Raw genomic sequence first — 25253 nt, 5'->3', positions numbered from 1 at the left:
CTCACCAGGCTAAATAAGGAGAAGGTTACTGTCAGCTGCCTGCCAGGTGCCAGGATCCACCACATAACCCACGCACTCAGATCACTCCACAACAAGTACAAATATGACTCTGTCATTGTCCATGTTGGTGTGAATGACCTAAGATGTACCTCCCTGGACTACATGAAAAGAGACATGGAAGAGCTCTGCGATCTTGTAGCCCAGTCAGGTATGACCCTAGCCCTGAGTAGCATTTTGCCATCACCCAGAATGATACCGCAGTACAAGGACAAATGATTGACTTCAACAATTGGCTAAGCTTCTGGTGTCATTCTAAGTGGATCCAGTATCTGTCTGCTTGGGATGACACGGTCGACAGACCACAATGCTTTGCCACAGATGGCCTGCACCTGTTGCCCCTGGGGTTCCGGATACTGGCTAAGGCTCTTGCCGGCCCTATAGTGACTTTTTTAGGCAAGGTTCAAATGACAAATTCACCACCGTAACAGGAACAGGCAAGCAAAAACTGAGGGTGATACTACTCAATGCTAGAAATCTAAATCTCAACATACACTTACTCTAGGCACTCCTTAAAATGCAGAACATCGATGTCTGTGCAGTGACTGAGACCTGGTTCAAGGCTCCAGAGAGCACCCCTGCATTCCCAGGATATAACTCATACCATACCTTTCGACCATCTAACCAGGACCAGAAAACCAAGGGCAGAGGTGTGTCCATATTCATTAAGGATATCCACACCTCCAGGCTAGCTACACAGCATAATGCAGCCGACGTTATCCAAGCACAACTAACTCTGGGCAAAACTGCAATCCATATTGTAGCTTGCTACAGATCCCCCACCATGCCCCAGGATTCCCACTCCTCTTTTCTTGATATACTGGAAAATATTAGGGTTCAACCAAACACCCTAATAATGGGTGACTTCAACTACCCCACCGTTAACTGGGAAAACTACTAGTGTACCAACTCCCCAGCTCAACACTTTCTGGAATTCATAAACTCCAATGCCCTGGATCAACTTATCCACACCCCCACCAGGGGCAACAATATCCTAGACCTAGTCATTACCAACATGAGTGACCGGTGTTCCACATCTGAAGTCAAATCCTTGTTGGTCCGATCAGACCATAAACTAATCACCCTTGATATCCACATCCCGTCCCCACCCCCCATTAAGGAAACCATGGTAAAAAATTTCTCCAAAGCCAACTTCATGCTTCTTAAGACAGAAGTGGTGAACTTCATGACACCCATGCAGATGGACAATACAGTTACAACTGCTGAATCCTACACAAATGCACTCTATAAGCACTTATATGAATGCATGGATCATGCTATCCCAAAAAGAACCAAGCCACTATCCTCCAAAAAAAGGAAGCCAATCTGGTGGTCCCCTGCCATAAACAAACTGTACAACAGAAGGAATAAACTGTTGCAAAAGGGAGTAAAATCCCATGAGTGGAGGAGCTCCCTGGTCAGCCTCAGTAAGAAGCTGAGATCCCTTATAAGATCCTCTAAAGCTAGCTATGAAAACAAAATCACCACTAATTCTAAGGACAGCCACAAAGCATTCTATAGCTATGCCAAGAATCTCGATGGCAACACCAGATCTGCTCTGAGTTACAGCACAACGTCACGAAAATTACAGAACCAACTGATATTGCCAACATTCTGGCAGATAGGTTCAGTGCTAACTTTACCCCCCCATCCCCTAAAGGGCCCATATCTATACAGGAAGAATGCAGAGTCCCTGTAATCACAACTATGCAGGTAAAAGCTGCACTCTCTAAAGCCAAAAACACAGCATCAATGGGACCGGACAACATCCCAGGCTGAGTTTTAAATGAACTTCAGAACAAACTGACTCCCCACTTAAGCACCCTGTTCAATAATAGCCTCACATTAGGCTTTGTGCCCACTGAATGGTGCACAGCAACAGTTATCCCACTCCACAAAGGGGGAGCCACCACTAATCCTGGGAACTATCGACCTATTAGCCTGACGAGCCTGGTCTGCAAGGCCATGGAATGTATCATCATGGAACTCATAAACAAAGACATTGGTAACCTCCAAACTCTGGCTCCCACCCAGTTCGGGTTTGTGAAAGGCAGCTCATGCCTCCTGAACCTGATCGACTTCTTTGAGGTGGTCATCAAAGCCATAAATGAGGGTAAGGTTATTCACACAGCCTATCTTGACCTCGCCAAGGTTTTCAACACCATTCCCCATTCTGGAATTATAGCTAAACTCACTAAACTAGGTATAAATCCCTACACCGCAAGATGGTTGTCAGCTGGTTCACTGACAGAATCCACACTGTAAAAGTTGCAGACTCCAAATCTGACCTCAAACCAGTGACAAGTGGAGTACCACAGGTTTCAGTCCTGGGAACTCTCATAGGTTCATTGGTTCATAGGTTCATACTAGGCTATCTGCCCGAGGGCATTTGTATGGGGAACTATACCCATTATTTTGCTGTGCCTCTGTCGAGCAGTGACACTGAGGTAATCCCTGGGGTATATCTGCGATCTCCCATCCATTGGTCAAGATTTCTCTTGAACAAGGCCAGTGCTCTGCCTCACATGTACCGGGATTTTGTTCCACAGCATAGGAGTCTTTGGGTGATGAATCTATCCCTCCAGGTTTAAGTCTCCGCCCTTGTGGCTCTGATGGATCTAGATTTTTGAGGTGAAGCATATTCATCAAATCTGGGTTTGACATGGCCTTGTATGTTAGGCAAAGGTCACCTCTGAGCAAGCGTGTGCGACTGAATAGAGCTGGAGTTCTTTCAGTCGGGCAGCATAGGACAGATTTTGAGACCCTTTATCCTTTTGGTGAGGAACTTTGTGGCCTCTCCAGCTGCTGCAAGTGTCGGGTCAGATACATTCGAATGGGGCATTGTACTCAATCATTGGTCTGATGAGTGATGAGTAAAGGGAGACTATGACCTCCCTTGATCTAGATGAGAATGATAAGGTGGGCAATGTAGAAGGTCTTCCTAACTACTTTAGCTACATGGGTGTCGAATGACAGACTACTATCAACCTGGGTCCCCAGGTCCCTGATAACTTCTTCTGTGCTCAGTGGATTGCCACCTATTTGGTAGCTAGGGTAACCTTGTTTTTTGACTATGCATTTTTGGCATTTAACTTTAGGCGTGGCTCTGGCACCAGTTATCCGTTTCTGTGAGACCCTTCTGAAGGATATCTGTGTCAGATGTTTTGCAGTCATCTGCAAACTTTGTCAGCCATAACCCTCCTGTGTTTGCTTGTACTGGAAAGTAGATGCCAAACAAGAGTGGACCCAGGACTGAGCCTGTGGGACACCACTTGTGACAGGCTTTGAGTCTGACATGGCGCCAGCAGCTCTGACCCTGTGGGTTCTGTCACTCAGCCAGTTTGCAACCCATCTTGTGATGTATGGGTTGACATTTAAGCTGATGAGTTTTTCAATGATACTTAGCCAGATCGAGGTAGGCTGTATGGACTGCCTTTCCTCATCAATGGCTTTGGTGACTGTTTCAAAAGTCAACCAAGTTTAAAAGGCATGATCTGCCTTTGACAAAGGTTGGATCCAAAGTCTGCAAATTCCCTATGTCTTTATTTATGAGGTCCATTATGATCCTCTCCATGGCTTTGCAGATAAGGCTTGTCAAGCTAATGGGCCGTAATTTTCCAGGTCGGTGGAGGCACCGCTTTTGAAGTGGTACCACAGTTGCACAGAGGTAAGACTTTGATTAAACAGCTGTCCTAGCTGTGGGTTTAATTCCTCACTGAGTTCGTGGAGCACACAGCCGGGGACACCATCAGGTCCCATGGATGCTGTGTTTTTTGCTTTGGAGAGAGCAGTTCTCACTTGGGCGCTGGAGATGTTTGGGGGGCTGCAATCATTTGGTATAGATATCTCTCCTTTGGGGGGTGGCGAGAAGTTTGCACTGAACCTGTCAGCCAACCTGTTTGGTATCTACTTCTCTGAAGTACATGCTAACACAGAAGGCTTTTGGCTAATGAAGTTCACAGATAACTGCAAACTTGGAGTCATAGTCAAGTCCCCAAATGATGTGGACATCCTACAGAAGGACCTCACTGAGACAGATGCCTGGTGTCAGAGCCATGGCCTCAAGCTCAATGCCAAAAAGTGCAGTGTCATCCCCTTTGGTAAAAACTCTGTACTCATCATGAACTACCACATAGGCAGCAATCTACTTAACACCAAATGTGTGATAAGAGACCTTGGGACCCAGGTGGACAGTGGTCTCTCAGACAGGAAGTCCTTCTACGTGGCACACCTCATCATAAAAGGGTTCTCATCCAGGAAAAAAGAGGTCATTGTTCCCCTCTACTCGATACTCATTAGACCCATTATAGAGTACAAGGCCCTTTTGGAATGCACCTCACAAGACATCTGCAACAGCTGGAAAGGCCACAGAAGTACCTCACAAAGAGGATTACTGGCCTCAAACAAATACCCTACACTGACCATTTCAAAAAACTCCAGCTTTATTCCATAATATATCGCCTACTCCAAGGTGATCTCTGCCTAACATATAAAGCTATGTCAAAGCCAGAGCTGTTGGACATGCTACACCTAAAGAAATCCCAATCCCTCTGAGCTACATGCTCTAGGGACCTAAACCTTGTCACCACAATAAACAGGATATGCTGGATGGATAGATTCCTGTCCCAGAGACTTCCCATACTCTGGAACAGGCTACCCATCTATGTCAAGCAAAGGTCTTCATTAGCACTCTTCAAGAAAAATCTTGATGTGTGGATGGGAAATAGGAAATACACCCCGGGGATCACTTTTGTGTCTCTGCTCGACAGTGGCACAGGAAAATAACTTTATTGGGTGGCGTAAGCCAGGGAACCTTGTTGGCTAGGCTTATGTAGGCCCTTGGGCCGATAGCCTAGCACCTACCTATGAACCTATGAACCTATGAACCAAGTAGATTCCAGCTGTTTAATTTTAGAGTGACGATGAATGTGATGAGACTGATGTTGGTTAGATTATGTGCTTCCATAAAGTGGCATTTTTGGGTACATGGGCAGTGCTTCTAATTCAAAATTGGGAGGTTATTACTAAAGTTCCTGGGGATAGTATTTTGTTTAGATTGGTGATAAATATCCAGTCCAAATGGATTGTCTGTTATTGGGCTTGTTAAATCTTATTGGCATTTGGTTAGTTGGAGTGAAGCCTAACAGATTTACTGATGTGGTGGGCGAGTTAGTAATGAGGGGGAGACAATCTAATGGTCCAGAAGAATAATTATTTCATAAGGATTGCTTGATGTTATCCAGGAAATAATATATTCCACAGTAGAGATGTTGTCTCCTGATGGGATGTATAAAAGAAGGATACATATATGTCTCTGTGTGCTCAGCTTGAGAAGGGAAATAAGAATTTTGGCATTCCTGAAAGTTGGTGGACAGCCAGGGTATAAACAGAGTTCAAGGGTATTGGACAACATTATAGCAATGTGTGCTCCCTTCCTATCTAAATGATCATGCTTATAGATGATGTAGCTAGAAGGAGTAATTTCCACATCCTTCATACTTGCTGTCAAAAAAGTTTCAGATTTGGTGAGAATGTGTGAGTGCATGGCTAGCCATGCATGTAGGGCAGTCATTTTGTTAGTAATGCTTCTGATGTCAATATGGAGAAACTTTAGCCCTGAATTGGTACTGGATGCTTTGTACAGAATGCGAGGTGTGGATAGTGAGATGGGAGAGTAATGTTTGCACTTGGTCCAGGGTCAATACAAATATCTCCAGAGTGGCAGTTTGATGGGTGGGAGGCTGTAAGGAACATTTTCTTTTGTATTAATTTTGTTTTAATGTAAAGCTTGTTTTGTATATGGAGGCTGACATGTTGTGGTGTTTAAAGAGGTGACTTAGGAGATATTATCCAGGCATAGACATACATGTGTGGGAAAAAGCCAGTGGGAATGGGATGATGTCTGATGAAATGCAGAGACAGAAGGTGGACATGATATGAGGAGACTATGCAATGCATGATTTCTGAAACATAAAATATGTCAAAAAAATATACCAGATAGTGATGTGCAAGATGGTAGGGCCGAAAAGGGACTGCTGCACTTTTGAAGAAGGATGAGCAGCACCTTAGAAGGTTGAAATACTTTTTTTTATAAAGTGCAAGGAAGACAACCCAAATTATTATACTAGTAAAGTTAGCTTTTGATTTGTATTTCACCAAAATTTGAGATTTCTGCTGGCAAAGTAATGAGGTAGTTCAAGTTAGAAATACATACATACATACAAATGTTTCAAGCACAGGCATTAAAGCCCTTCTAGCTTGCCAATATGCCAAAACACTTGTTCCCATAATAAATGTCCAGGCTGTTCTTAAAAATATCTAAACTAGTACTTGCTTTAATGTAATTTGGTAGTCTGTTCCAAGCATCAGCGACTGTCAGAGAACCAACTAGTACACTTCTCATGCCTATAGTATCTTCTACATAGGTTATCTGATGATTCTCTAGTACTTTTTGATAACCTCAAAGATTCCCAGAAGTAGTTGTCCCTAAATGCCCTATATACCTGAGTAAGATCTCCTCTTAATTATCTGTAAGAGACACTGTACAAGTTAAAATATTTTAGTCTTTCATAATAACTTAGATTTTCACATCCATGGATCCCCTTGGTATATTTCCATTTCCAGTTTATTTATGCTTGTTTTCCTATAGGGTTTCCATATTGTTATTCCATACTCAAGTTTGGGTCTAATGTAACTAACAAACAATGACTTCATTGTGTTTGATTTCCTAGACTTTATAAATCTTTTCATACAACCTATAGTTCTATAACTATCATTAGCCAATTGGTTTATATGATTAGAAAAACTCATAGCTGAATATACCCATATACCCAGGTCCTTAAATGAGTCTACAGTTTCAATCACTGTGTACTGTATTAAATATTCATCATTCAGTTTATGTCTCCCAAATCCCATATGCTTAGTTTTTATGTATTTATCAACATATTATTCACCTGTGCCCAAATGGTCAATTTAGTCAAATTATTCTGCAGAAATGCCTTACCTGTAAGACTTGTAATCAGTTTACCCAATTTCAGGTCGTCCGCATATAGACTGTAGAACACCTCAGATAAATAACTAAGGTCTGAAAGATACAATCTAAACAAGTAAGGGCCTAGTACAGAGCCCTGTGGGACACCTTGACTGTAACCAAGGATTTCACCTGTCCAGTTGCTGTATGACACTTGCTATATCCTATTTGTAAGCCATGCAGCTATCCATCTTATCAACAGTACATCAATACCTGGTTGTACTAATTTATTGATCAGTGTTTTGTGCATGACCCTGTCAAATGCTGACGTAAATCTATATAAATCACATCACAGCACAATTTTTCATTCATAGCTGTTATATATTGTTATACAACATCATATTACAGGTGGTAATAGATCTATTTTCAACATATGCATACTGATATATAGTTTCATGTCCCAACCTATCCAGTTCTGACAATAACTTAGCCAATATTACCTTCTCCATTATTTTCCACAACATGAAAGTAGACTTAAGGGTCTATATGACTCTGGGTTTGTCCTACTCCCCTTTCCCTTAAAGACAGGTTTAATAAGCGCATGTCTCCAATCTTGAGGAATCTCCCTATATTTATATGACCTAGTGAATAATAGATGTAATGGCAGTGTAAGTTTTTGCTTAAGTGTTCTCAGGTCATTGTAACTTATTCAGTCTCCTCCCTGCCCTTTGTTTAGGTCCAGTTTGCACAGTTCATTTTCAATATAATCTAATTTGATTCCAGTATCTGGGGTTACTTGGATGTCACTTGGACAACTTACCACCCCTTTTGCATAAGATTTTGTAAATATATTTATAATTTGTTGTGTCAGAGAATAAATTTTAGAATCTGCACACAGTTTATCAGTTTGTGTATCTTTACTCCTTCCACATCTTATGTATCTATAAAAGGTTTCCTTTTATGCTCAATATCTTTATATAAATTTTCTTCAAAATGTTCTTGATCTTGTCTCACACTATGCTTAATCTGTTTGTCCAGCTCATTTATTTCAGTTTTCAAAGTTGTAGTTCAACCTCTCTTCCATTTCTTATATTTTGTTTGTATCTCACCTTAATCAGGTATCTTGTTCTTATGGAAATATACCCCCGATGTTGCATGCCTAGATCCTAATGTTAAACCTTTTTTTGACTTTTTGCACTCAGTTTCACTTTCAAAACTTTCCACATTCCATCTGCAGTTTTTCCACTGAATACCTCATTCCAGCTAGTTTTATATAGTAACTGTTTTGCTTCCCTATTATCTGTAATTAGCCTTCTGTTCATTGACTTAGATTTCAGTTTGGCAGAATTATCTCGCAACAAATTAACCTTTATGACCCCATGATCAGTGCACATCAATGGTGGTAAAACTTGACTTGAAGTTACAGTAATTTCTTTGGGAACATAAACAATATCTAGTATATTCCATCCCCTGGTACATTTTTTACAATCTAAAGCATTTTTTGTTCCTGGATATACTCTGAATAATTTCTTTACTAACGTTGTTGAATCAATATTATGTCAGTCTGTTTCTGGTAAATTTAAATCCCCAGCTAATATTATTCTTCCCTCCTGCGTTTCATGTAAGAAATTCTTCTAGGTCATCTGCACTTGACTTTGGTGGTCTGTACACTCCAACAATTGTTATATGTTCCAGGTTTTCATTGTCACAGTTACACAGTCTAGAAGTCTAAACCTCAAAATGCACTCTCTCGAGGCACTCCTAAAAATGGAGAACATCGATATCTGTGCAGCAACTGAGACCTGGTTCAAGGCTCCAGAGAGCACCCCTGCAATACCAGGCTACAACTCTTACCACACTTTTCAGCCACCAAACCAGGACCGAAACACTAAAGGTGGAGGAGTGTCAATATTCACCAAGGATATTCACACCACCAGGCTAGTTGGCCAACACAATGTGTCTGAAATTCTCCAAGTGCAACTAACACTAGGTAAGACTGCAATCCAAATTGTAGCTTGCTACAGATCCCCCACCACACCCCAAGATTCTCACTACACCTTTCTAAACATACTGGAAAATATTAAGATAGAACCAAACACCCTAATACTGGGTGATTTTAACTACCCTGCCATTAACTGGGAAAACTACTCATGTCCCAACACCTTTGCGCAACGGTTCTTGGAATTCATAAATTCCAATGCCCTGGATTAACTAATCAATAGTCCCACCAGGGGCTCCAATATCCTAGACCTGGTCATTACCAACATGGGAAATCAATGCTCCATACCTATGGTCACCTCCTCGTTAGTCAGGTCTGACCATAAGCTAATCACCCTTAACATCCACATCCCACCCCCACACCCCAGTAAAGAAACCACCATAAAAAACTTCTCCAAAGCCAACTTCATGCTACTCAAGTCAGAAGTGACAAACTTCATGACACCCATGCAGATGGGAACTGAAAGTTCAACTGCTGAATCCCACACTAAGGCACTGTATGAGCACATCCACTCATGCAATGAATATCCCAAATAGAACCAAAATGCTCTCATCCAAAAAAAGGAAGCCAATCTGGTGGTCCCCTGCCATAAACAAACTTTACAACAAAAGGAAGAAACTTTTGCAGAAAAGAGGAAAATCCCAGGATGCAAAAAACTCCCTTACTAGCCTCAGTAAGAAACTGAGATGCCTCATAAAATCCTCCAAAACTAGTTACGAAAATAAAATTGCCAAAGATTCCAAAGACAACCACAAAGCATTCTATAACTATGTCAAGAATCTAAATGGCAATGCTCAGATCTGCTCTGAGCTAAAACAGAATGGCATTAAATATACTGATCCGAAGGATATTGCCAATATCCTGGCAGATCGATTCAGTGCCAACTTCACCCCCCTCTCCCCCCTAAATGGCCCATCTCAATACCGGAACATTGCCAAATTCCAGTAATAATGGCCACACAGGTACAAAACACACTCTCTAAAGCCAAGAATACAGCATCCATGGGACCAGATGACATCCTGGGCTGTGTACTACATGAACTACAATATGAACTGGCACCTCACCTAAGTGTCATGTTTAATCATAGCCTCACCTCAGGTTTCGTGCCTACTGAGTGGCGCAGAGCTACAGTTATCCCAATCCACAAGGGGGATCCACCTTGGATCCCGGAAACTACCGTCCCATCAGTCTGACAAGCCTTATCTGCAAGGCCATGGAGCGTATTATCATGGAACTTATAAACAAAGACATTGGCAACCTTCAAACACTGGACCCCACCCAGTTTGGGTTTGTGAAGGGCCAATCTTGTCTCCTGAACCTGATTGACCTCTTTGAATCAGTCTCCAGAGCCATGGACAAGGGTAAGGTGGTCCAGATAGCCTATCTAGACCTTGCCAAGGCCTTTGACACCATCCCCCACTCTGGAATCATAGATAAACTTACTAAGTTGGGCATTAATCCCTATGTCACCCAATGGGTTGCTAAATGACTTACTGATAGAACCCACACTGTAAAAGTAGCCGACTCCAAATCCAGCTCCAGACAAGTGACAAGTGGAGTACCTCAGGGTTCAGTCCTGGGGCCGCTCTTGTTTGGCATCTACTTCTCTGAAGTACAGGTCAACACTAAGGAACTCTGGCTAACAAAGTTTGCAGATGACTGCAAACTGGGAGCCATTATTGAATCCCCAAATGATGTGGATACTCTACAAAAGGGCCTTACAGAAACAGATGCTTGGTGCCAGAGCCATGGGCTCAAGCTCAATGCCAAGAAATGTATTGTTATCCCTTTGGGAAAAAAACATGTATCCATGAATTACCATATAGGTGGCAGTACACTAAACACAGAAAGTGTGATAAGAGACTTAGGGACACAGGTGGACAGTGGTCTCACCTTCGATAACCACATCGCCACAACAGTCAGGAAATCCTTCTATGTGGCACACCTCATCATGAAGGGCTTTTCATCCAGAAAAAAGGAGGTCATTGTCCCACTGTACTCATCCCTCATTAGACCCATTATAGAATACAACGCCCCATTTGGTATGTACCTCTCAAGACATCTGCAATAACTGGAAAGGCCTCAGAAATACTTCACTAAAAGAATCACAGGCCTAAAGCCGATGCCCTACGCTGACCGCCTTAAAAAACTCCAGCTATACTCTGTCGCATATCGTCTACTCAGAGGCGATCTCTGCTTAGCATACAAGGCCATGTCAAACCCAGAGCTGTTGAACATGCTTCACTTAAAGAAATCCCAATCCCTCAGAGCTACACGCTCCAGGGATCTAAACCTTGTCATCACAATAAACAAAACATGCTGAAGGGATAGGTTCCTGACCCAGAGACTCCCCAGACTCTGGAATAGATTGCCCATACATGTCAAGCAGAGTGCCTCTTTGGACCTCTTCAAGAGGAACCTTGACAATTGGATGGGAGAAAGGAAATTCACCCCAGGGATCACGTCAGTCGCCCTGCTAGACAGAGGTCCAGGAAAGTAAATAATGTGGGAAGAAATAGCCAGGGAATTGTTATGGCTAGGCTTGTATAGGCCCTAGGGCTGATAGCCTAGTACCAACCTATGAACCTATGAACCTATGAACCTATAGTATTGGTGTTATCATTGAACATGTAATAATCACAAGTCTCATAGCTATCTTTAATGCCTATCATAACACTTCTACATGATTTTTTGTTAAAATGTCTATTACAGTAAAAACAGAGTGGCAGACCAAACATACACCGTTGTGTCCAAGGAAGTTCTTTAGTTAAAACCTTTTTGTTCACAAAAGGTACGTGTTGAAAATAAATAAGGAATAAGGAAAACCAGTATTTAAAGTCACTTTCTCAAGTAAAGCCACCAACTGGAGTCGAATGTAAAACCTTAACGCAATTTATTAATACAGACAAGCGTTTTCACTGTAGTCAGTTCGTCTATTCACTATTACAGTAAAAACATTTATATCCTGACAGAACTGGTTTTCAGTCATTGTTCTTTAACCATGTTTCACAAACTATAACAACATCAATCTTGCAGGTTTGTTACTGAATTGTTAAATGGAAATTATGTGGTAGCCAGTGGGTGTTGTCAGTAAACACAGCAAATGGAGGACAAAGAAAGACCAATGGTAGTCAGGCAGTTAGAAAAAAGACATATAGATACATGTTTTACAGGTATCTGTTGAGAGTGTGAGCTCTGCTATTGTAGTTCTTGAATCTACAAAATGTCAAGACCAAATGTGGATGGAGGGACAAAAAGTATGAGCGTGTATGTTTTGAGGATATTTCCCCCTAGACCAAGGTACATCAGCCTCATAATTAACATTTATAAGTAGAAGGGGAGTGGGGAATAGAACCATTTACATCCGTGGTACAGGGGATACCACTGTGTAAAAATGATTTAAAGGTGTTAAAGTGCCTGTTAGAATAGACTGCATTGAAATCAAGGATTTATTTTGGAATAAACAGTACTGAATCCCATATTTTTGACTGGGGGCCCTTCCTTGCTTCTAAAATTAATTGATATGAAGAGTACAAGCATTGTTTCTATAACAGTGTGAAACTTGACAGAAAAAGAGTTATTTTTTAGGACAAAGGGCACTTAGAACTGTATAAAAGGTATAGGAAATATATATTCTTTGGAATGAGTGGTAAAGTATGATTAAAATGCAAAATGGCACTGAAGACATCTTAACATATTCCTTTCTTTATGAAATTTAGAAAACTCATGTAGGAATAAGTCACAAACATTCTTTTACTTTTGTGCCACCTTAACCAATTATCGATTTGCTGCTGACATAGTTTGTTATTTGCATGAATTATTTCTACCTTCTTTACTCATGCATCTTACTGATTGTCATGTGTGTGTGTCTGTATACACACACTCACAGACACACACACACACACACACACACACACACACACACACACACACACACACACACACACACACACACACACACACACACACACACACACACACACACACACACACACACACACACACACACACACACACACACACACACACACACACACACACACACACACACACACACACACACACATTTTCATACCAGGACGCATCCTTTCTGTTTCCACATGGATATGTTGCAGCAACTCAGTTTCATATGTCATATCATATGCATTCTGTTTCTAAGAACATAATTTCACTTTCTGTGACCTTGTGGATTCTAGTATAAATGCCAGGAATTGTCTGTATGCCTATTTCTATGATATTATTATGCAGATAAACACTGTCTATGTATTTTAATTCCTACTTTTATTCATTTAGTTGTGGTATATGAATATATATAGGCTGCATGTACCACATCTGTGACAATTTGTCCTAGAGCCATAGCTCACTCATCTTACTCCCAGTGCCGTTTCTCCCTCTGGAGCCCCCCCTTACCAAATATCAAGATAAAAAAAAAATAAATTTCAAGCCTAACAGAAATAACAGAAAATGCATTACCGGCATTTATTTCTGAACATCAGCACTGGACTAGACTACACACAGAAGTGCTTCAGCAAATGCAGTATTGACATTCAGGAACTGAATGCTGATATCAAGGTTTGTGCTGCCTGACATCTTGCACCTGGTGCAGCTGCCCCTTCACTCCACCTTAGCTACATCTCGGAGTAGTTCGCTCACCTGGTGGGTAAATACCTCAATAAATAAATGCAACAGTATAACATGGCTTCATCCAGTGCTGACAGGCTTGCGTCTCTTTTTGGATTTTTTCACATATTTCAGAATTACGCATTTCTCTTTTCAACTGTCCAAAATTTTCTTGATTCTGCCTTTGTTCTGTTATGAAACAGTGCTGTTGCTTGTTTTAACTTTATGAGTCACTTGTGTGATACTGTAAACATGTTTTACTGCATGGATTATTTATTATACAACTAGGCAGACGTAAATGAGGACCTACATTTACTAACTCCCGTTAAGTGATGTGGTGACATGGATCTTACCAGCTTCTGTTATTTGCACTATATAGACTGTATCACTGTGGTGCTTTTTATGGCATCTTCTGTTCGAGATAAATATCAATGATTATGTAGAGAATTTAAATACTTTTTATACATCCCTGTTTTAATATCTTCAAATTAATGTTAGCTGTAACAGAATGGCTGTCAGTAGCAGCTGACATAAAATAACATATCTTCCCAAAACAGTTTATTTTATAAATTCTTTCTTGTGTTTTCATATCAGGTGTGGAAAGACGCTGCAACTCAGATTTTCTTCTCATTGTCAGCTGCTTGGGGAGGCCTCATTACTCTTTCTTCTTATAACAAGTTTCACAATAACGTTTACAGGTGAGTAACTTATAGCTTTACACAATCTTCTTGTTTTGAAACGTTAATCTTGTATTGAATCTCCACAAACCCCAAAGTTTAAATGTTAGCAAGTTGGCTATTTTTCATAGATTCTTCTTAGAACTACTCAGTTTGCATAATTTAGGCAAGGGCTGCTATTTTAACAAGAAGATCTTAAGAAAATATTAAGCCAAATGATGAAATATTTTGCAGTATGTACAGTGCAGTACCTATGACTTGTCAAGCTATAACTTGGTTAAGAACCAGCACATAGATTTCAAATGGATGGGATTTGAACCAGATGAATAGATTAATACTGTTTGTTTGTTTTTTTGCAAGGGAAAGTCCCTAAAGTTCTCTGAACTTAAAGATAATAACTTCATGTAAAAACAATGAGGAAAAGTGAAATTCCGAGCAAGCAAGGGGGTCTGTGGAGATGCATAGTTCTACACTGCACTGTCAGTCTTGTCTTACAGAAACGTGAGCTACAGGGGCTCCCTATCAGAAGATGAAACCACGTCATTAGTTCCTTAATCAGGTGTAACTGGAGTCATATGGACGTTACGCTCAGCACTTATTTATTTGTGTTTAGATTTTTTTAACATTTAAAACTCTTTTATCTTTTAAATTTATATATTTGCATGTATATTGAGAATCTACATCAGTGCCCTTTTCTGAATAAACAAAAACAGCTACATACTATTTAAGATCCAAGCTTCATAGCACTCCTTGTTTTAAGAGTATTTATTGATTATGTGTAACTACTGGTACTCCAGATCTACATCAGTATGTTTATATCCTGTGATAATATCTCTGTGTTTCCCATCTGTACTGTAAACTGATTGGACAATGATGGATCTCTGCATCAATTACAATTCCTGATCAAAAAATAAGATGCGGTGCAAAGAACAGGGACTGGTTACTGCATAGTGTTGGCAGGAAAAGCAAACGCTTACAATTCTTACTGCACTTACTGCATTTTTATTATCCATAGAAGTGGAAGCATCTTTCTGGGACTCTGCATTTATTAGGTTGTTCTCTGGTTTTCTATGAGTTTCTTTTTTTGGATAAATAACTTTTCCTGAGCTGTGGTTTAGTACAAAACGAATAGATATACTTTAAACAGCAAGGAGTATAAATAATTTCTCTCTTTAATGTATCCCTTGTAGTCAGATGTCATGTTCACTGTCAAAGGCTGTGCGTTTGAGTTTTGTGCTTTAAAAGTGTCTACCCCTGTCACCGGTGGACAGAATATTTCTTTGTATAGTTGGTTGCAACCATGGCACACCTATGTATTGAATTCTCATCTTAAATTTAATCGAAACAATTTTATTTTATAGTTTCTACCAGTATTTGAACTGTACTTATAGAAAGAAGTTAATTGCCAGATAACATTTCTGTACTCTTTAGTTATATAGGTCCATAGGTGTATACTAGGTCCTTTATAAACCCAGCCACACATCCCATGCAACTTGAATATCAGGAAACTACAAATTAAGATTCTCCTACAAGTGGTGCATTGCTCATTTTTTTCTGTGAACCAGGATGTCTGACATTATTCCATTTACAAGCTTGTTATCTGCTGTGCAATTCTGTTTTTAGTAAAGCTACAGGTTTAATGACCTCTTACCTTTAAAATGATTGTAAAGTTTGCATTTTGTATTGTTTTAACACTGTTTTACACAGTTAAACAGGTAAAATCAGAAAGCAAAATTGAGGAGAAAACGTTTCTACTACCTTTGGAATATACTAATAAGGGAAGAAAATACAATGAGGCCTGATCAGCGCTGTTAAGGAAGAGTCTGAAAATGGTCAACCTTCTAAAAGTGATGTCTTAAATGTCATTCTAGACAAAATCAATCTTTTATAGAAAAAGAGAGATATCAACTATTTCCCTCTCTCTTTGGAAATGGATTATCATATTAATTAAAGTTATGTTTAAGAAAAGGTTTGACATAATTTATATTATATATCCTGACTCAAGTATGTTTCTAAGCATTCATACTGTTTTTTAACTTTATGGAGCATTATGAAACTGAGTTTTCTAATGAATAAGGGGACAGAAACTATGACTATTATTTTGTTAGTTTACAAAGGGTGGGAGGTTGGCGTAATGGTTAAGGTGCTTACCTTTGAAACACAAGGTGCAGGGTTTGATTCTGTCATGGGATAATTGGCTAGGCTTAAAATGGCCCGCAAGGGAAGTTAGCCTAGTACTAACCTATGAACCTATGAAGAAACATTTTGAACTGGAAATTAAACAAAATGCCCAAAGAAAGGGAATTGTCTTATAACTGTATATGTCATACAGTAGAAGATTCTTTTATTTTATCATTTCTCTGTATGATTATTTAGAATCCATAAACAGGTTATTATTTTCAAAAAATAGGCATAATTTCTTGTGATTCTAAATATGCTGAAGCAACATTGTGGGTCACAGCAGTAAGGACATTGTTTGAAATCTCACTCTTCTAACTTATCTGAAATTGCTTTGAAAGCAGCAGCAAGGGATGGAAAGAAATAAATGTTCAGTGTTCTAATCCTGGTGATAACGTGTCTTAAATTATATGATGCATTATTGAAAAATATTGATTACTTCTGTAACATGGCTAACCAAACATATAATCTATTACTATTAACAGTCAGCTGCCATACTGGAATAAACATTTAATTTATATTGTGAAAGAGGCTTAGTTATTTAATTTTGATTGTGAGATTAAAAACGGTTCTACAAGTCTTAACATGAATAGAAAGCTTCTTGTAACTTGTTCTCAGTGAAACCTGTTGTTTTCCAGTAACAGAAGACAGGCAGACTTGGTTTAGCCAGCACCTCTATCCTGAGCAGAGAGAAGCTAAGAACCGTATTCTTTGTATTCATTCTGGTGTTCTATTTGGGACTGTCGAGGCTTTCCTTACTCTTACGTGGGAAAATGAAATACCTTTTTCATACGTGTTTACAAGCTTCTTCCAGTTCTCCTTCTTCTTTCAAACCTACAGATGAACAGTTTATGCAGTCTTCTCCCGACAGATATCTATCTGAGATGCTTCAACCATGTGTCAAGGGCTGAAGTTCTTTAACACCAGGCTCATTTTTAAAGGGCAGATGTTGACACACATTGTTTTTTTATGTGACAAAGATTCTTCTACCAGGTGACCTTGGGACTGCATCCATATTTCTGTGGGGACATCTTCCGTCCCTTCGATTTGTCCAACTCCAGAAGTCATATATGTGTGGATAAGATATGGCTTGTACACTGGTGATGGCTAAAATTTCCTCAGCTCAGTTTTTAAAGAAAACTTCCCTCTTGAATTACTCCATCATTATTTTTTTAAAGCCCTTCATTTAGCCCATTTCATGGATGTCAAAGAACGTACTAGCCATTGCAAGACTAATTTTATTGATAAATGGTAATCAGGATGGCCATGTAGAAAGTTCATATTGATGACATTTTACTCAAGGGCCTTTCTTTTTCCATTTGGGCTTGTCCAGTATAAAGAAGCGTCTCAGAGTAAAACCTTCAGTGTGCCTGCTCTTCATTTAATTCTTCCTCTTCTCTGTCATTAAGGATCATGAGTAAGTGGTACCTCGGTATTACTTCCCGACTTGTTCCTGTCTTTGTACTGCACAGGGGAGTCCTTAGTTTCTAAGTATGGCTGTACTACCTAGGATTTAATGTTTTTTTCTCTTTGATTCAGCAGCTGCTCACACTGTAATCACTAAATGTATGGATGCAGCCACAACAGCTCTAAGACTGAAGGATTTCATCTCTGCCCTTAGCTGGATTACTTTTGGATATGGCATATATAATTAAATACTTTACATCTCATATCATTTACTAAGAGGTGATCTCTGCTTGACTTACAAAGCCATGTCGACCCAGCTCTGTTAGAAATACTACATCTAAAGAAATCCCAATCCCTCCACACCACACACTCCAGAGACCTCAGCTTCATTACCACAATTAACAGAACATGCTGGAGGGACAGATTCATAACTCAGAGACTGCCCATGCTATGGAATAGACTTCCCATACATGTCAAGCAGAGCACCTTACTGGCCCTCTTCAAGAGAAATCTAGATGAGTGGATGGGAAATAGAAAGTTCACCCGGGGATCACTCCAGTGGTTCTACTTGATAGAGACACTGGGAACTAACTTCGAGCTGCACGATGCCAGGGCACATCTATGGGCTAGGCTTGTAAAGGCTCCAGGGGCATTTGCCTAGTGCACACCTATGAACCTATGAATCAAACCATAGTCTGACAAGTCCAATCACTCAAACAGGCTTGAACAGATTTTTTACGTGAAGGGAAAGTCTTCACTACACCCATGCAAAAAGCTTTGCATGATGCAGATATAAACTGGTATAAATAATTTTGTAGTTTTGACACAAAATGTGTCTGTTTAAGCACCTGGCCAGTTGACCCATTTGTTCCCCATCACTCTGGTGAGGGTTGACCAGGAAAGGCCATCATTTAGAAAACTATCGAGGCAATGCGGTTTCTTCCTAGCCTATCTCCCCAAGTGCATGCCCAGGTAAAGCAGCTGAGGGGGGAAGGCTGAGCAATGTGATGACACCCTAGGATTTTCTCTTACTTCTGCAAGTGTTGTTTCCAGGAAGGAGCCCCCACCCCTTTGTTGAGGCACAGGAAGTGGTTTCCTCAGTCTCCACCAGGGAAAAGTAAGAATAAATCATCAGACAAAAATGTTAGCACAGAGTAGAGCAGCAAACAGTCATGTCCCATTCCTTCACACTGATGCTATATTGTTTTCACCTGCCATGTTCCACATACCTTGGTTCTGCCATTTATTTAATTGCCATAGAGTGACTAAAGTAATTCAGTGGTGCATTCTGGAGCTTTATATTTTAACTTCTTAAATGCAGAGTAAATGCATTTAGGGATCAGGAAAGCAAGAGCCAGAAGATGTTTCACTAAGACTTGGAAACTTGCATTCTGAACATAATTATAAGCAAAGTCTGCTGTCTGTATCTGATGCTAAGTAATTTATCCCAAACAGAAAAGGCAACCGTTCAGTTCAGTTACTAGGAAGGGTTTCTTCACTGCCTTTACTACAGCTCTTTCAAAGTAGGTGACAACAGGTACTAACTGAAGTGTAGTTCCCATGGTCCCAGCCAAATAACATGTGCTGCTTAGAGTTAGCAGCCTGTCACTGTCCCCTCATCAGAGCATTCTCCACAGCCAGCTCTCCAGGATTAGGGGCTCTGAACACTTTATAATGTATGGTGTACATTGGTCCAACAAACTTTAGTTCTGCTAGCAGAAGTCCCATCCATCAGACAGTGGGTGACCCATGGTCTATCCTGCCTTGCTGTCAGTGGCATCAGTATGATTTGGCCATCCTCCTCATGGGCACAGCATACTAGCAATGCTACCTCTCCAAGAGAGTGACCTACATGGCCAGCACTAAATGTTAGCATTGGTTTCCTAGCTGTGCTGTTCTTAGTTTGCTTCATGGCATATTTTGGTGGTAGACTTTACACAACCTCAGCATCTAATTTAAAAGTGATAGCTTTACTTATTATAGCATGAACATCTTTTGTGGTTGCAGTCATTACTATCATGTCATGAAGACATTCTGTGGCTTTTCACAGTGGCTGCATCAGTAGGTGATGATGCTAACATGACCTCACTAGTGCCCTTCCTCTCACTGCAGTCAGTGCTTTAACTGGAACTGACAGTCAAGAAGAGAAGGGTAATACTTGCAACACACTACCAGTCTCACATAGATCTAATAAACCAACACTGGCAAATAACACACATGAATACATGAAAACATACTCGGAGGCTCTAAATAAAAATCTGAAAAAGCAACAGAGACCTCCAAAGCAGACATCCAAGCAAGCTCCACACTCCATCACCAACCATGAAATACATACTTCACATAATCAGTGTGCCATGCAATCACAGCCCTTAACGCAAAATAACATACCCAATACACTAGTAATAGAGGACTCTATAGTCAGGTACATTGATGTCCCACTAACTAGGCTGGACAAGGAGAAGGTTACAGTTAGCAGCCTGTCGGGTGCCAGGATCAGCCACATAACACAAGCACTCAGGTCACTCCAGAACAAGTACAAATACAACTCTGTCATTGTCCATGTTGATGTGAATGACCTGAAACATACCTCCCTGGACTACATGAAAAGAGACGTGGAAGAGCTCTCTGATCATGTAACCCAGGCTGGTATGACCCTGACCCTGAGTAGCATCCTGCCCTCACCAAGAATGATGCCACAGTATAAAGAAAAAATGATCAATTTCAACAATTGGCTAAGTTTCTGGTGTCATTCAAAGGGGATCCAGTATCTGTCCACCTGGGATGACATGCTTGACAAGTCATGTTGCTTCGCAAGAGATGGCTTGCACCTGTCACACTTAGGTTTTCGAATACTGGCCAAGGCACTTGCTGCCCCCATAGTGCCTTTTTTAGGCAAGGCTCAAAAGACAAACCCACCATGATAAATAGCATAAGTAACCAAAAACTGAGGGTAATGCTACTCAACACCAGAAGTCTAAACCTCAAAATGCACGCACTCGAGGCACTCCTCAGTATGGAGAACATCAACATCTGTGCAGTAACAGAAACCTGGTTTAAGGCTCTTGAGAGCACCCCAGCACTACTAGACTATAAATCATACCATACCAGGACTGAAACACAAAAGGCAGGGGTGTAAACATATTCATCAAGGATACCTACACCTCCAGGTTAGTGGTGCAGCACAATGCATCAGAGATCATCCATGTGCAACTAACAATGGGCAAAACTGCAATCCAAATTGTATCTTGCTACAGATCACCCACCATGGCCCAGGACCCCCATTCTGCATTTCTGGAGACACTGGGAAATATGAAGGTCCTACCAAACACCCTAATACTGGGTGATTTCAATTACCCAAACATAAACTGGGAGAACTACTCAAGTACTAACTCCCTTGCCCAATGCTTCTTAGAATTTATAAACATGAATGCCCTGGATCAACTGGTCAACACCCCCACCAGAGGTGACAACATATTGTACCTGAAACCACTAAAAATCAAAAGAAAAACGAGTTGAATGGTAGGAGAAAGCTGAAATAAGCAAATACGAATAATGTAATGCTAAAGCAACTAAAAACTTTAATATGGTAAGCGCTTTCAGTGGTAAAAATATTCCACCTTCTTCAGACCCAGAACAACATAAAACTGATGCTTATATAGCTTGTAGTTAATTATCAATTAGTCATTCAATCAACCAATAAAAATAAAACCAGATAAAAGTACAATATTTAAACAGTATGAAACCTGCTCTAAAATGTTACAATGTTAAGTACATAATACTCAATTTATAAATAACATTAAATATATATGTATAACATGTGTAAATGTTATACTAAAAATCACATTTTAAAAGCTACTAGGGCAAAACTGAAAATGTATAATATGTGATAATGACATAAATTTACTATAAGAACTAAGATATTTAGCTAAATATAGACACATAAACAATATATAGTAATATGTAAAAAATAAATAATTAATTGCATGCTGGTTAAAGACCAAAATCTGATCATAATAATATTGAATATATGACCAAAAACAAAGTCCATATTTTTATATATATAAAAAACTGTGTAAATGTTACTATGTTTCAAACTTAATCAACAAAAAGGTACAGTATCAAATTCGAAATCTTTTATGCAAAATTAATATGTTATCTATTTAAAGCTTTTAATTTTAACACGCTTTTAATAGACACAAATTAATTTAAACCAGGGAAAATGTATGCAGCCGTTTTGATTTGCCAATACAACTCATTTTGTTCTAATAAAAGTTGCCAAGGCCCCCCTCTCGGGTCTAAAAGTGTTTGGTGTACAACCAAAAATAAAAACTCATGTGTTGGAAATTGTAAAATATGCCGAGCAAGAGTATTGTTAACATCACCTTTACTAACAGCATAACAATGCTCATATATTCTTTGTTTTAGTTTCAGCTCGGTCTTACCTATATAAAATGAGGGACAAACCTGACAGCAAGCTGCATATACTACAGCTTTGGACTCACAATTAAAGGAGCCATTTATTGTGTAGTGTTTGTTATTAATATTGATGTCAGTAGTCACTTGAATGTGTTTACACTGTGTGCAATGCCCACATTTACACATACCTTTATGTACCCGCTTGTTCGTACCTAGATGCTCATTCTTATGCCTTTCCAACAGATTTTTAAGGTTAAAACCCCTTCTAAAAGTGAAGCGGGGTCTGATACCTAGCTTAGTACAAGTCGACAGTTCTTCCAAAATTAATGCCCAATTTTTTATAAAAATCTCTTTGACTCTTGCCGTGTCAGCTGAAAAAGTAGATAGGAAACTGAGATGTAATAACGTGACACTGTCATTGTTTTTGTCATGCTGTCGTGTAATTAGATTAGTATTGGTAGTAATACCATCCTTATATGCTCTACTAGTTAAATAGGTTTAAACCAACCTGTGGATCTCTTATCTTTAACTTCTGTAAGTGTTTCTAAAAATAATTTGATAGGATACCCTCTACTTGTGAACATGGACTTCATCTTGTTACATTCTAAGTCAAAGTCAACATCTTCAGTAACTATCCGTGCAGCTCTCACCAACTGGCCTTTAACAACTGCCCTTTTCTGGTGATATGGATGTTCACTAGTATAGTGCAGGAAGGCATTGGAGTAGGTAGGTTTCCTATAAATGGTAGCTTTATACTGCTTGTTATACCTGTCATTAATCAGTTGTACATCAAGATATGTTATGCTATCTACCCCTACTTGATAAGTGAATTCAAGAAAATTGGTTTTGTTGGTAATATGTTGTATGAATCCTTCAATCAGTTTGATGTCACCTTGCCATACCAGACACATGTCATATTGGTATCTGGTGTACCATAGTACATTTTCCTGAAAAACACTATCAGGGAACAAAAAATTATGTTCCCAATATGCCATGACACTGTTGGCGAAACTGGCACCACATGGGGACCCCATGGCTACCCCTTTGTTTTGTAAAAATATATTCTTGTCAAACATAATATAGTTATTAGAAAGAATCAGATCCAAAAGTGTTTCAACCAGACATTTTATCATGCTCTACATTCTTGGACAACATAAATTCTCTCACCCATTCTATACCCAATTGGTGGGGGATGACTGTGTATAGATCTTTTACATCGATCGTAGCAAAAATGTTGCTGTCCTTATACTCCAAGTTGTTAATATTATCCAGGAAACTCCATGAATCACGACATATTTGTAACTCCTGGTTAATAAGTGGTTAATAAGTGGCAATAATATGTTTTTGGTCATATATTCAGTATTATTATGATCAGATTTTGGTCTTTAACCAGCATGCAATTAATTATTTATTTTTTACATATTACTATATATTTTTTATGTGTCTATATTTAGCTAAATATCTTAGTTCTTATAGTAAATTTATGTCATTATCACATATTATACATTTTCAGTTTTGCCCTAGTAGCTTTTTAAAATGTTATTTTTTAGTATAACATTTACACATGTTATACATATATATTTAATGTTATTTATAAATTGAGTATTATGTACTTAACATTGTAACATTTTAGAGCAGGTTTCATACTGTTTAAATATTGTACTTTTATCTGGTTTTATTTTTATTGGTTGATTGAATGACTAATTGATAATTAACTACAAGCTATATAAGCATCAGTTTTATGTTGTTCTGGGTCTGAAGAAGGTGGAATATTTTTACCACTGAAAGCGCTTACCATATTAAAGTTTTTAGTTGCTTTAGCATTACGTTATTCGTATTTGCTTATTTCAGCTTTCTCCTACCATTCAACTCATTTTTCTTTTGATTTTTAACATATTGGACCTGGTCATCACCAACATGGGCGACCGGTGTTCCACACCGCAGGTCAACCCCTCATTGGTTAGATCAGACCATAGACTAATCACTCTGGATATCCACATTCCACCCCCTCCCCCAATCAAGGAAACCACCATGAAAAACGTTTCAAAAGCAAACTTCACATTACTTAAGACCAAGGTGGAAAGGTTCACAGCCCCTATGCTAAAGGCCAATGCTGTCCAAGTTGCTGAAACCTTTACAAAGGCACTCTTACGAGCATCTGCAGGAATGCATGGATTGTGCTATCCCAAGTAAAACCAAGACTCACTCCTCCAAGAAAAGGAAACCAGTCTGGTGGACCCCTGCCATAAACAAGCTATACAACAGAAGGAGGAAACTAGTACAGAAAAGAGTAAAATCCCAAGAAGGAAAGACATCCCTGATCAGTATCAGCAAGAAACTACAATCCCTCATTAAATCATCTAAGGCTAGTTTCGAAAGAAAAATTGCCAATGACTCCAAAGATAACCACAAAGCGTTCTTTAGCTGTGTCAAGAACCTAAGTGGAAACTCTCAGATCTGCTCTGAGTTAGTGCAGAATGGCACAAAATACACTGAACCGACTGATATTGCCAACATTTTGGCAGACAGGTTTAGTGTAAACTTCACCCCCCTCTTACCCCCTAAAGGGCCCATAACCATACCAGAAGAATGTAGGGCCCAGTCAATCACCGACACACAGGTTAAAACAGCCCTATCCAAAACCAAAAACACAGCTTCAATGGGACCGGACGGTGTCCCAGGCTGTGTCTTACAAGAGCTTCAAAATGAACTAACCCCTCACCTAAACACACTATTCAAACTCAGCTTCTCTACAGGCTACATACCACAGAGTGGTGCACAGCAACAGTTATCCCGCTCCACAAAGGTGGAGCCACAATGGACCCTGTGAACTATTGCCCTATAAGCCTGACTAGCCTGGTCTGTAAGGCTGTAGAACGCATCATCATGGAACTCATTAACAGAGACATTGGGAACCTCCAAACCTTGG

At 39.7% G+C, this 25253-nt stretch overlaps 1 protein-coding gene across 2 annotated transcripts in view; it reads left to right on the top strand.

Moving 5' to 3' along the window:
* The window catches only part of SLC6A5 (solute carrier family 6 member 5), a 1534607-nt gene that overhangs the window by 894628 nt on the left and 614726 nt on the right, over positions 1-25253 (top strand). For both annotated transcript variants that reach the window (XM_044082549.1, XM_044082548.1), the window contains exon 9: positions 14241-14344. In XM_044082549.1, the coding sequence (XP_043938484.1) occupies positions 14241-14344 (104 nt within the window). The remainder of the gene's footprint in view (positions 1-14240; positions 14345-25253) is intronic.

Source organism: Protopterus annectens, chromosome 9.part0 (genome assembly GCF_019279795.1).
Source record: "Protopterus annectens isolate FY-2018-M chromosome 9.part0, PAN1.0, whole genome shotgun sequence".
Taxonomy (NCBI): domain Eukaryota; kingdom Metazoa; phylum Chordata; order Ceratodontiformes; family Protopteridae; genus Protopterus; species Protopterus annectens.
Note: the sequence above shows the minus strand (reverse complement) of the source record. Positions and strands in the feature narration are given on the sequence as shown.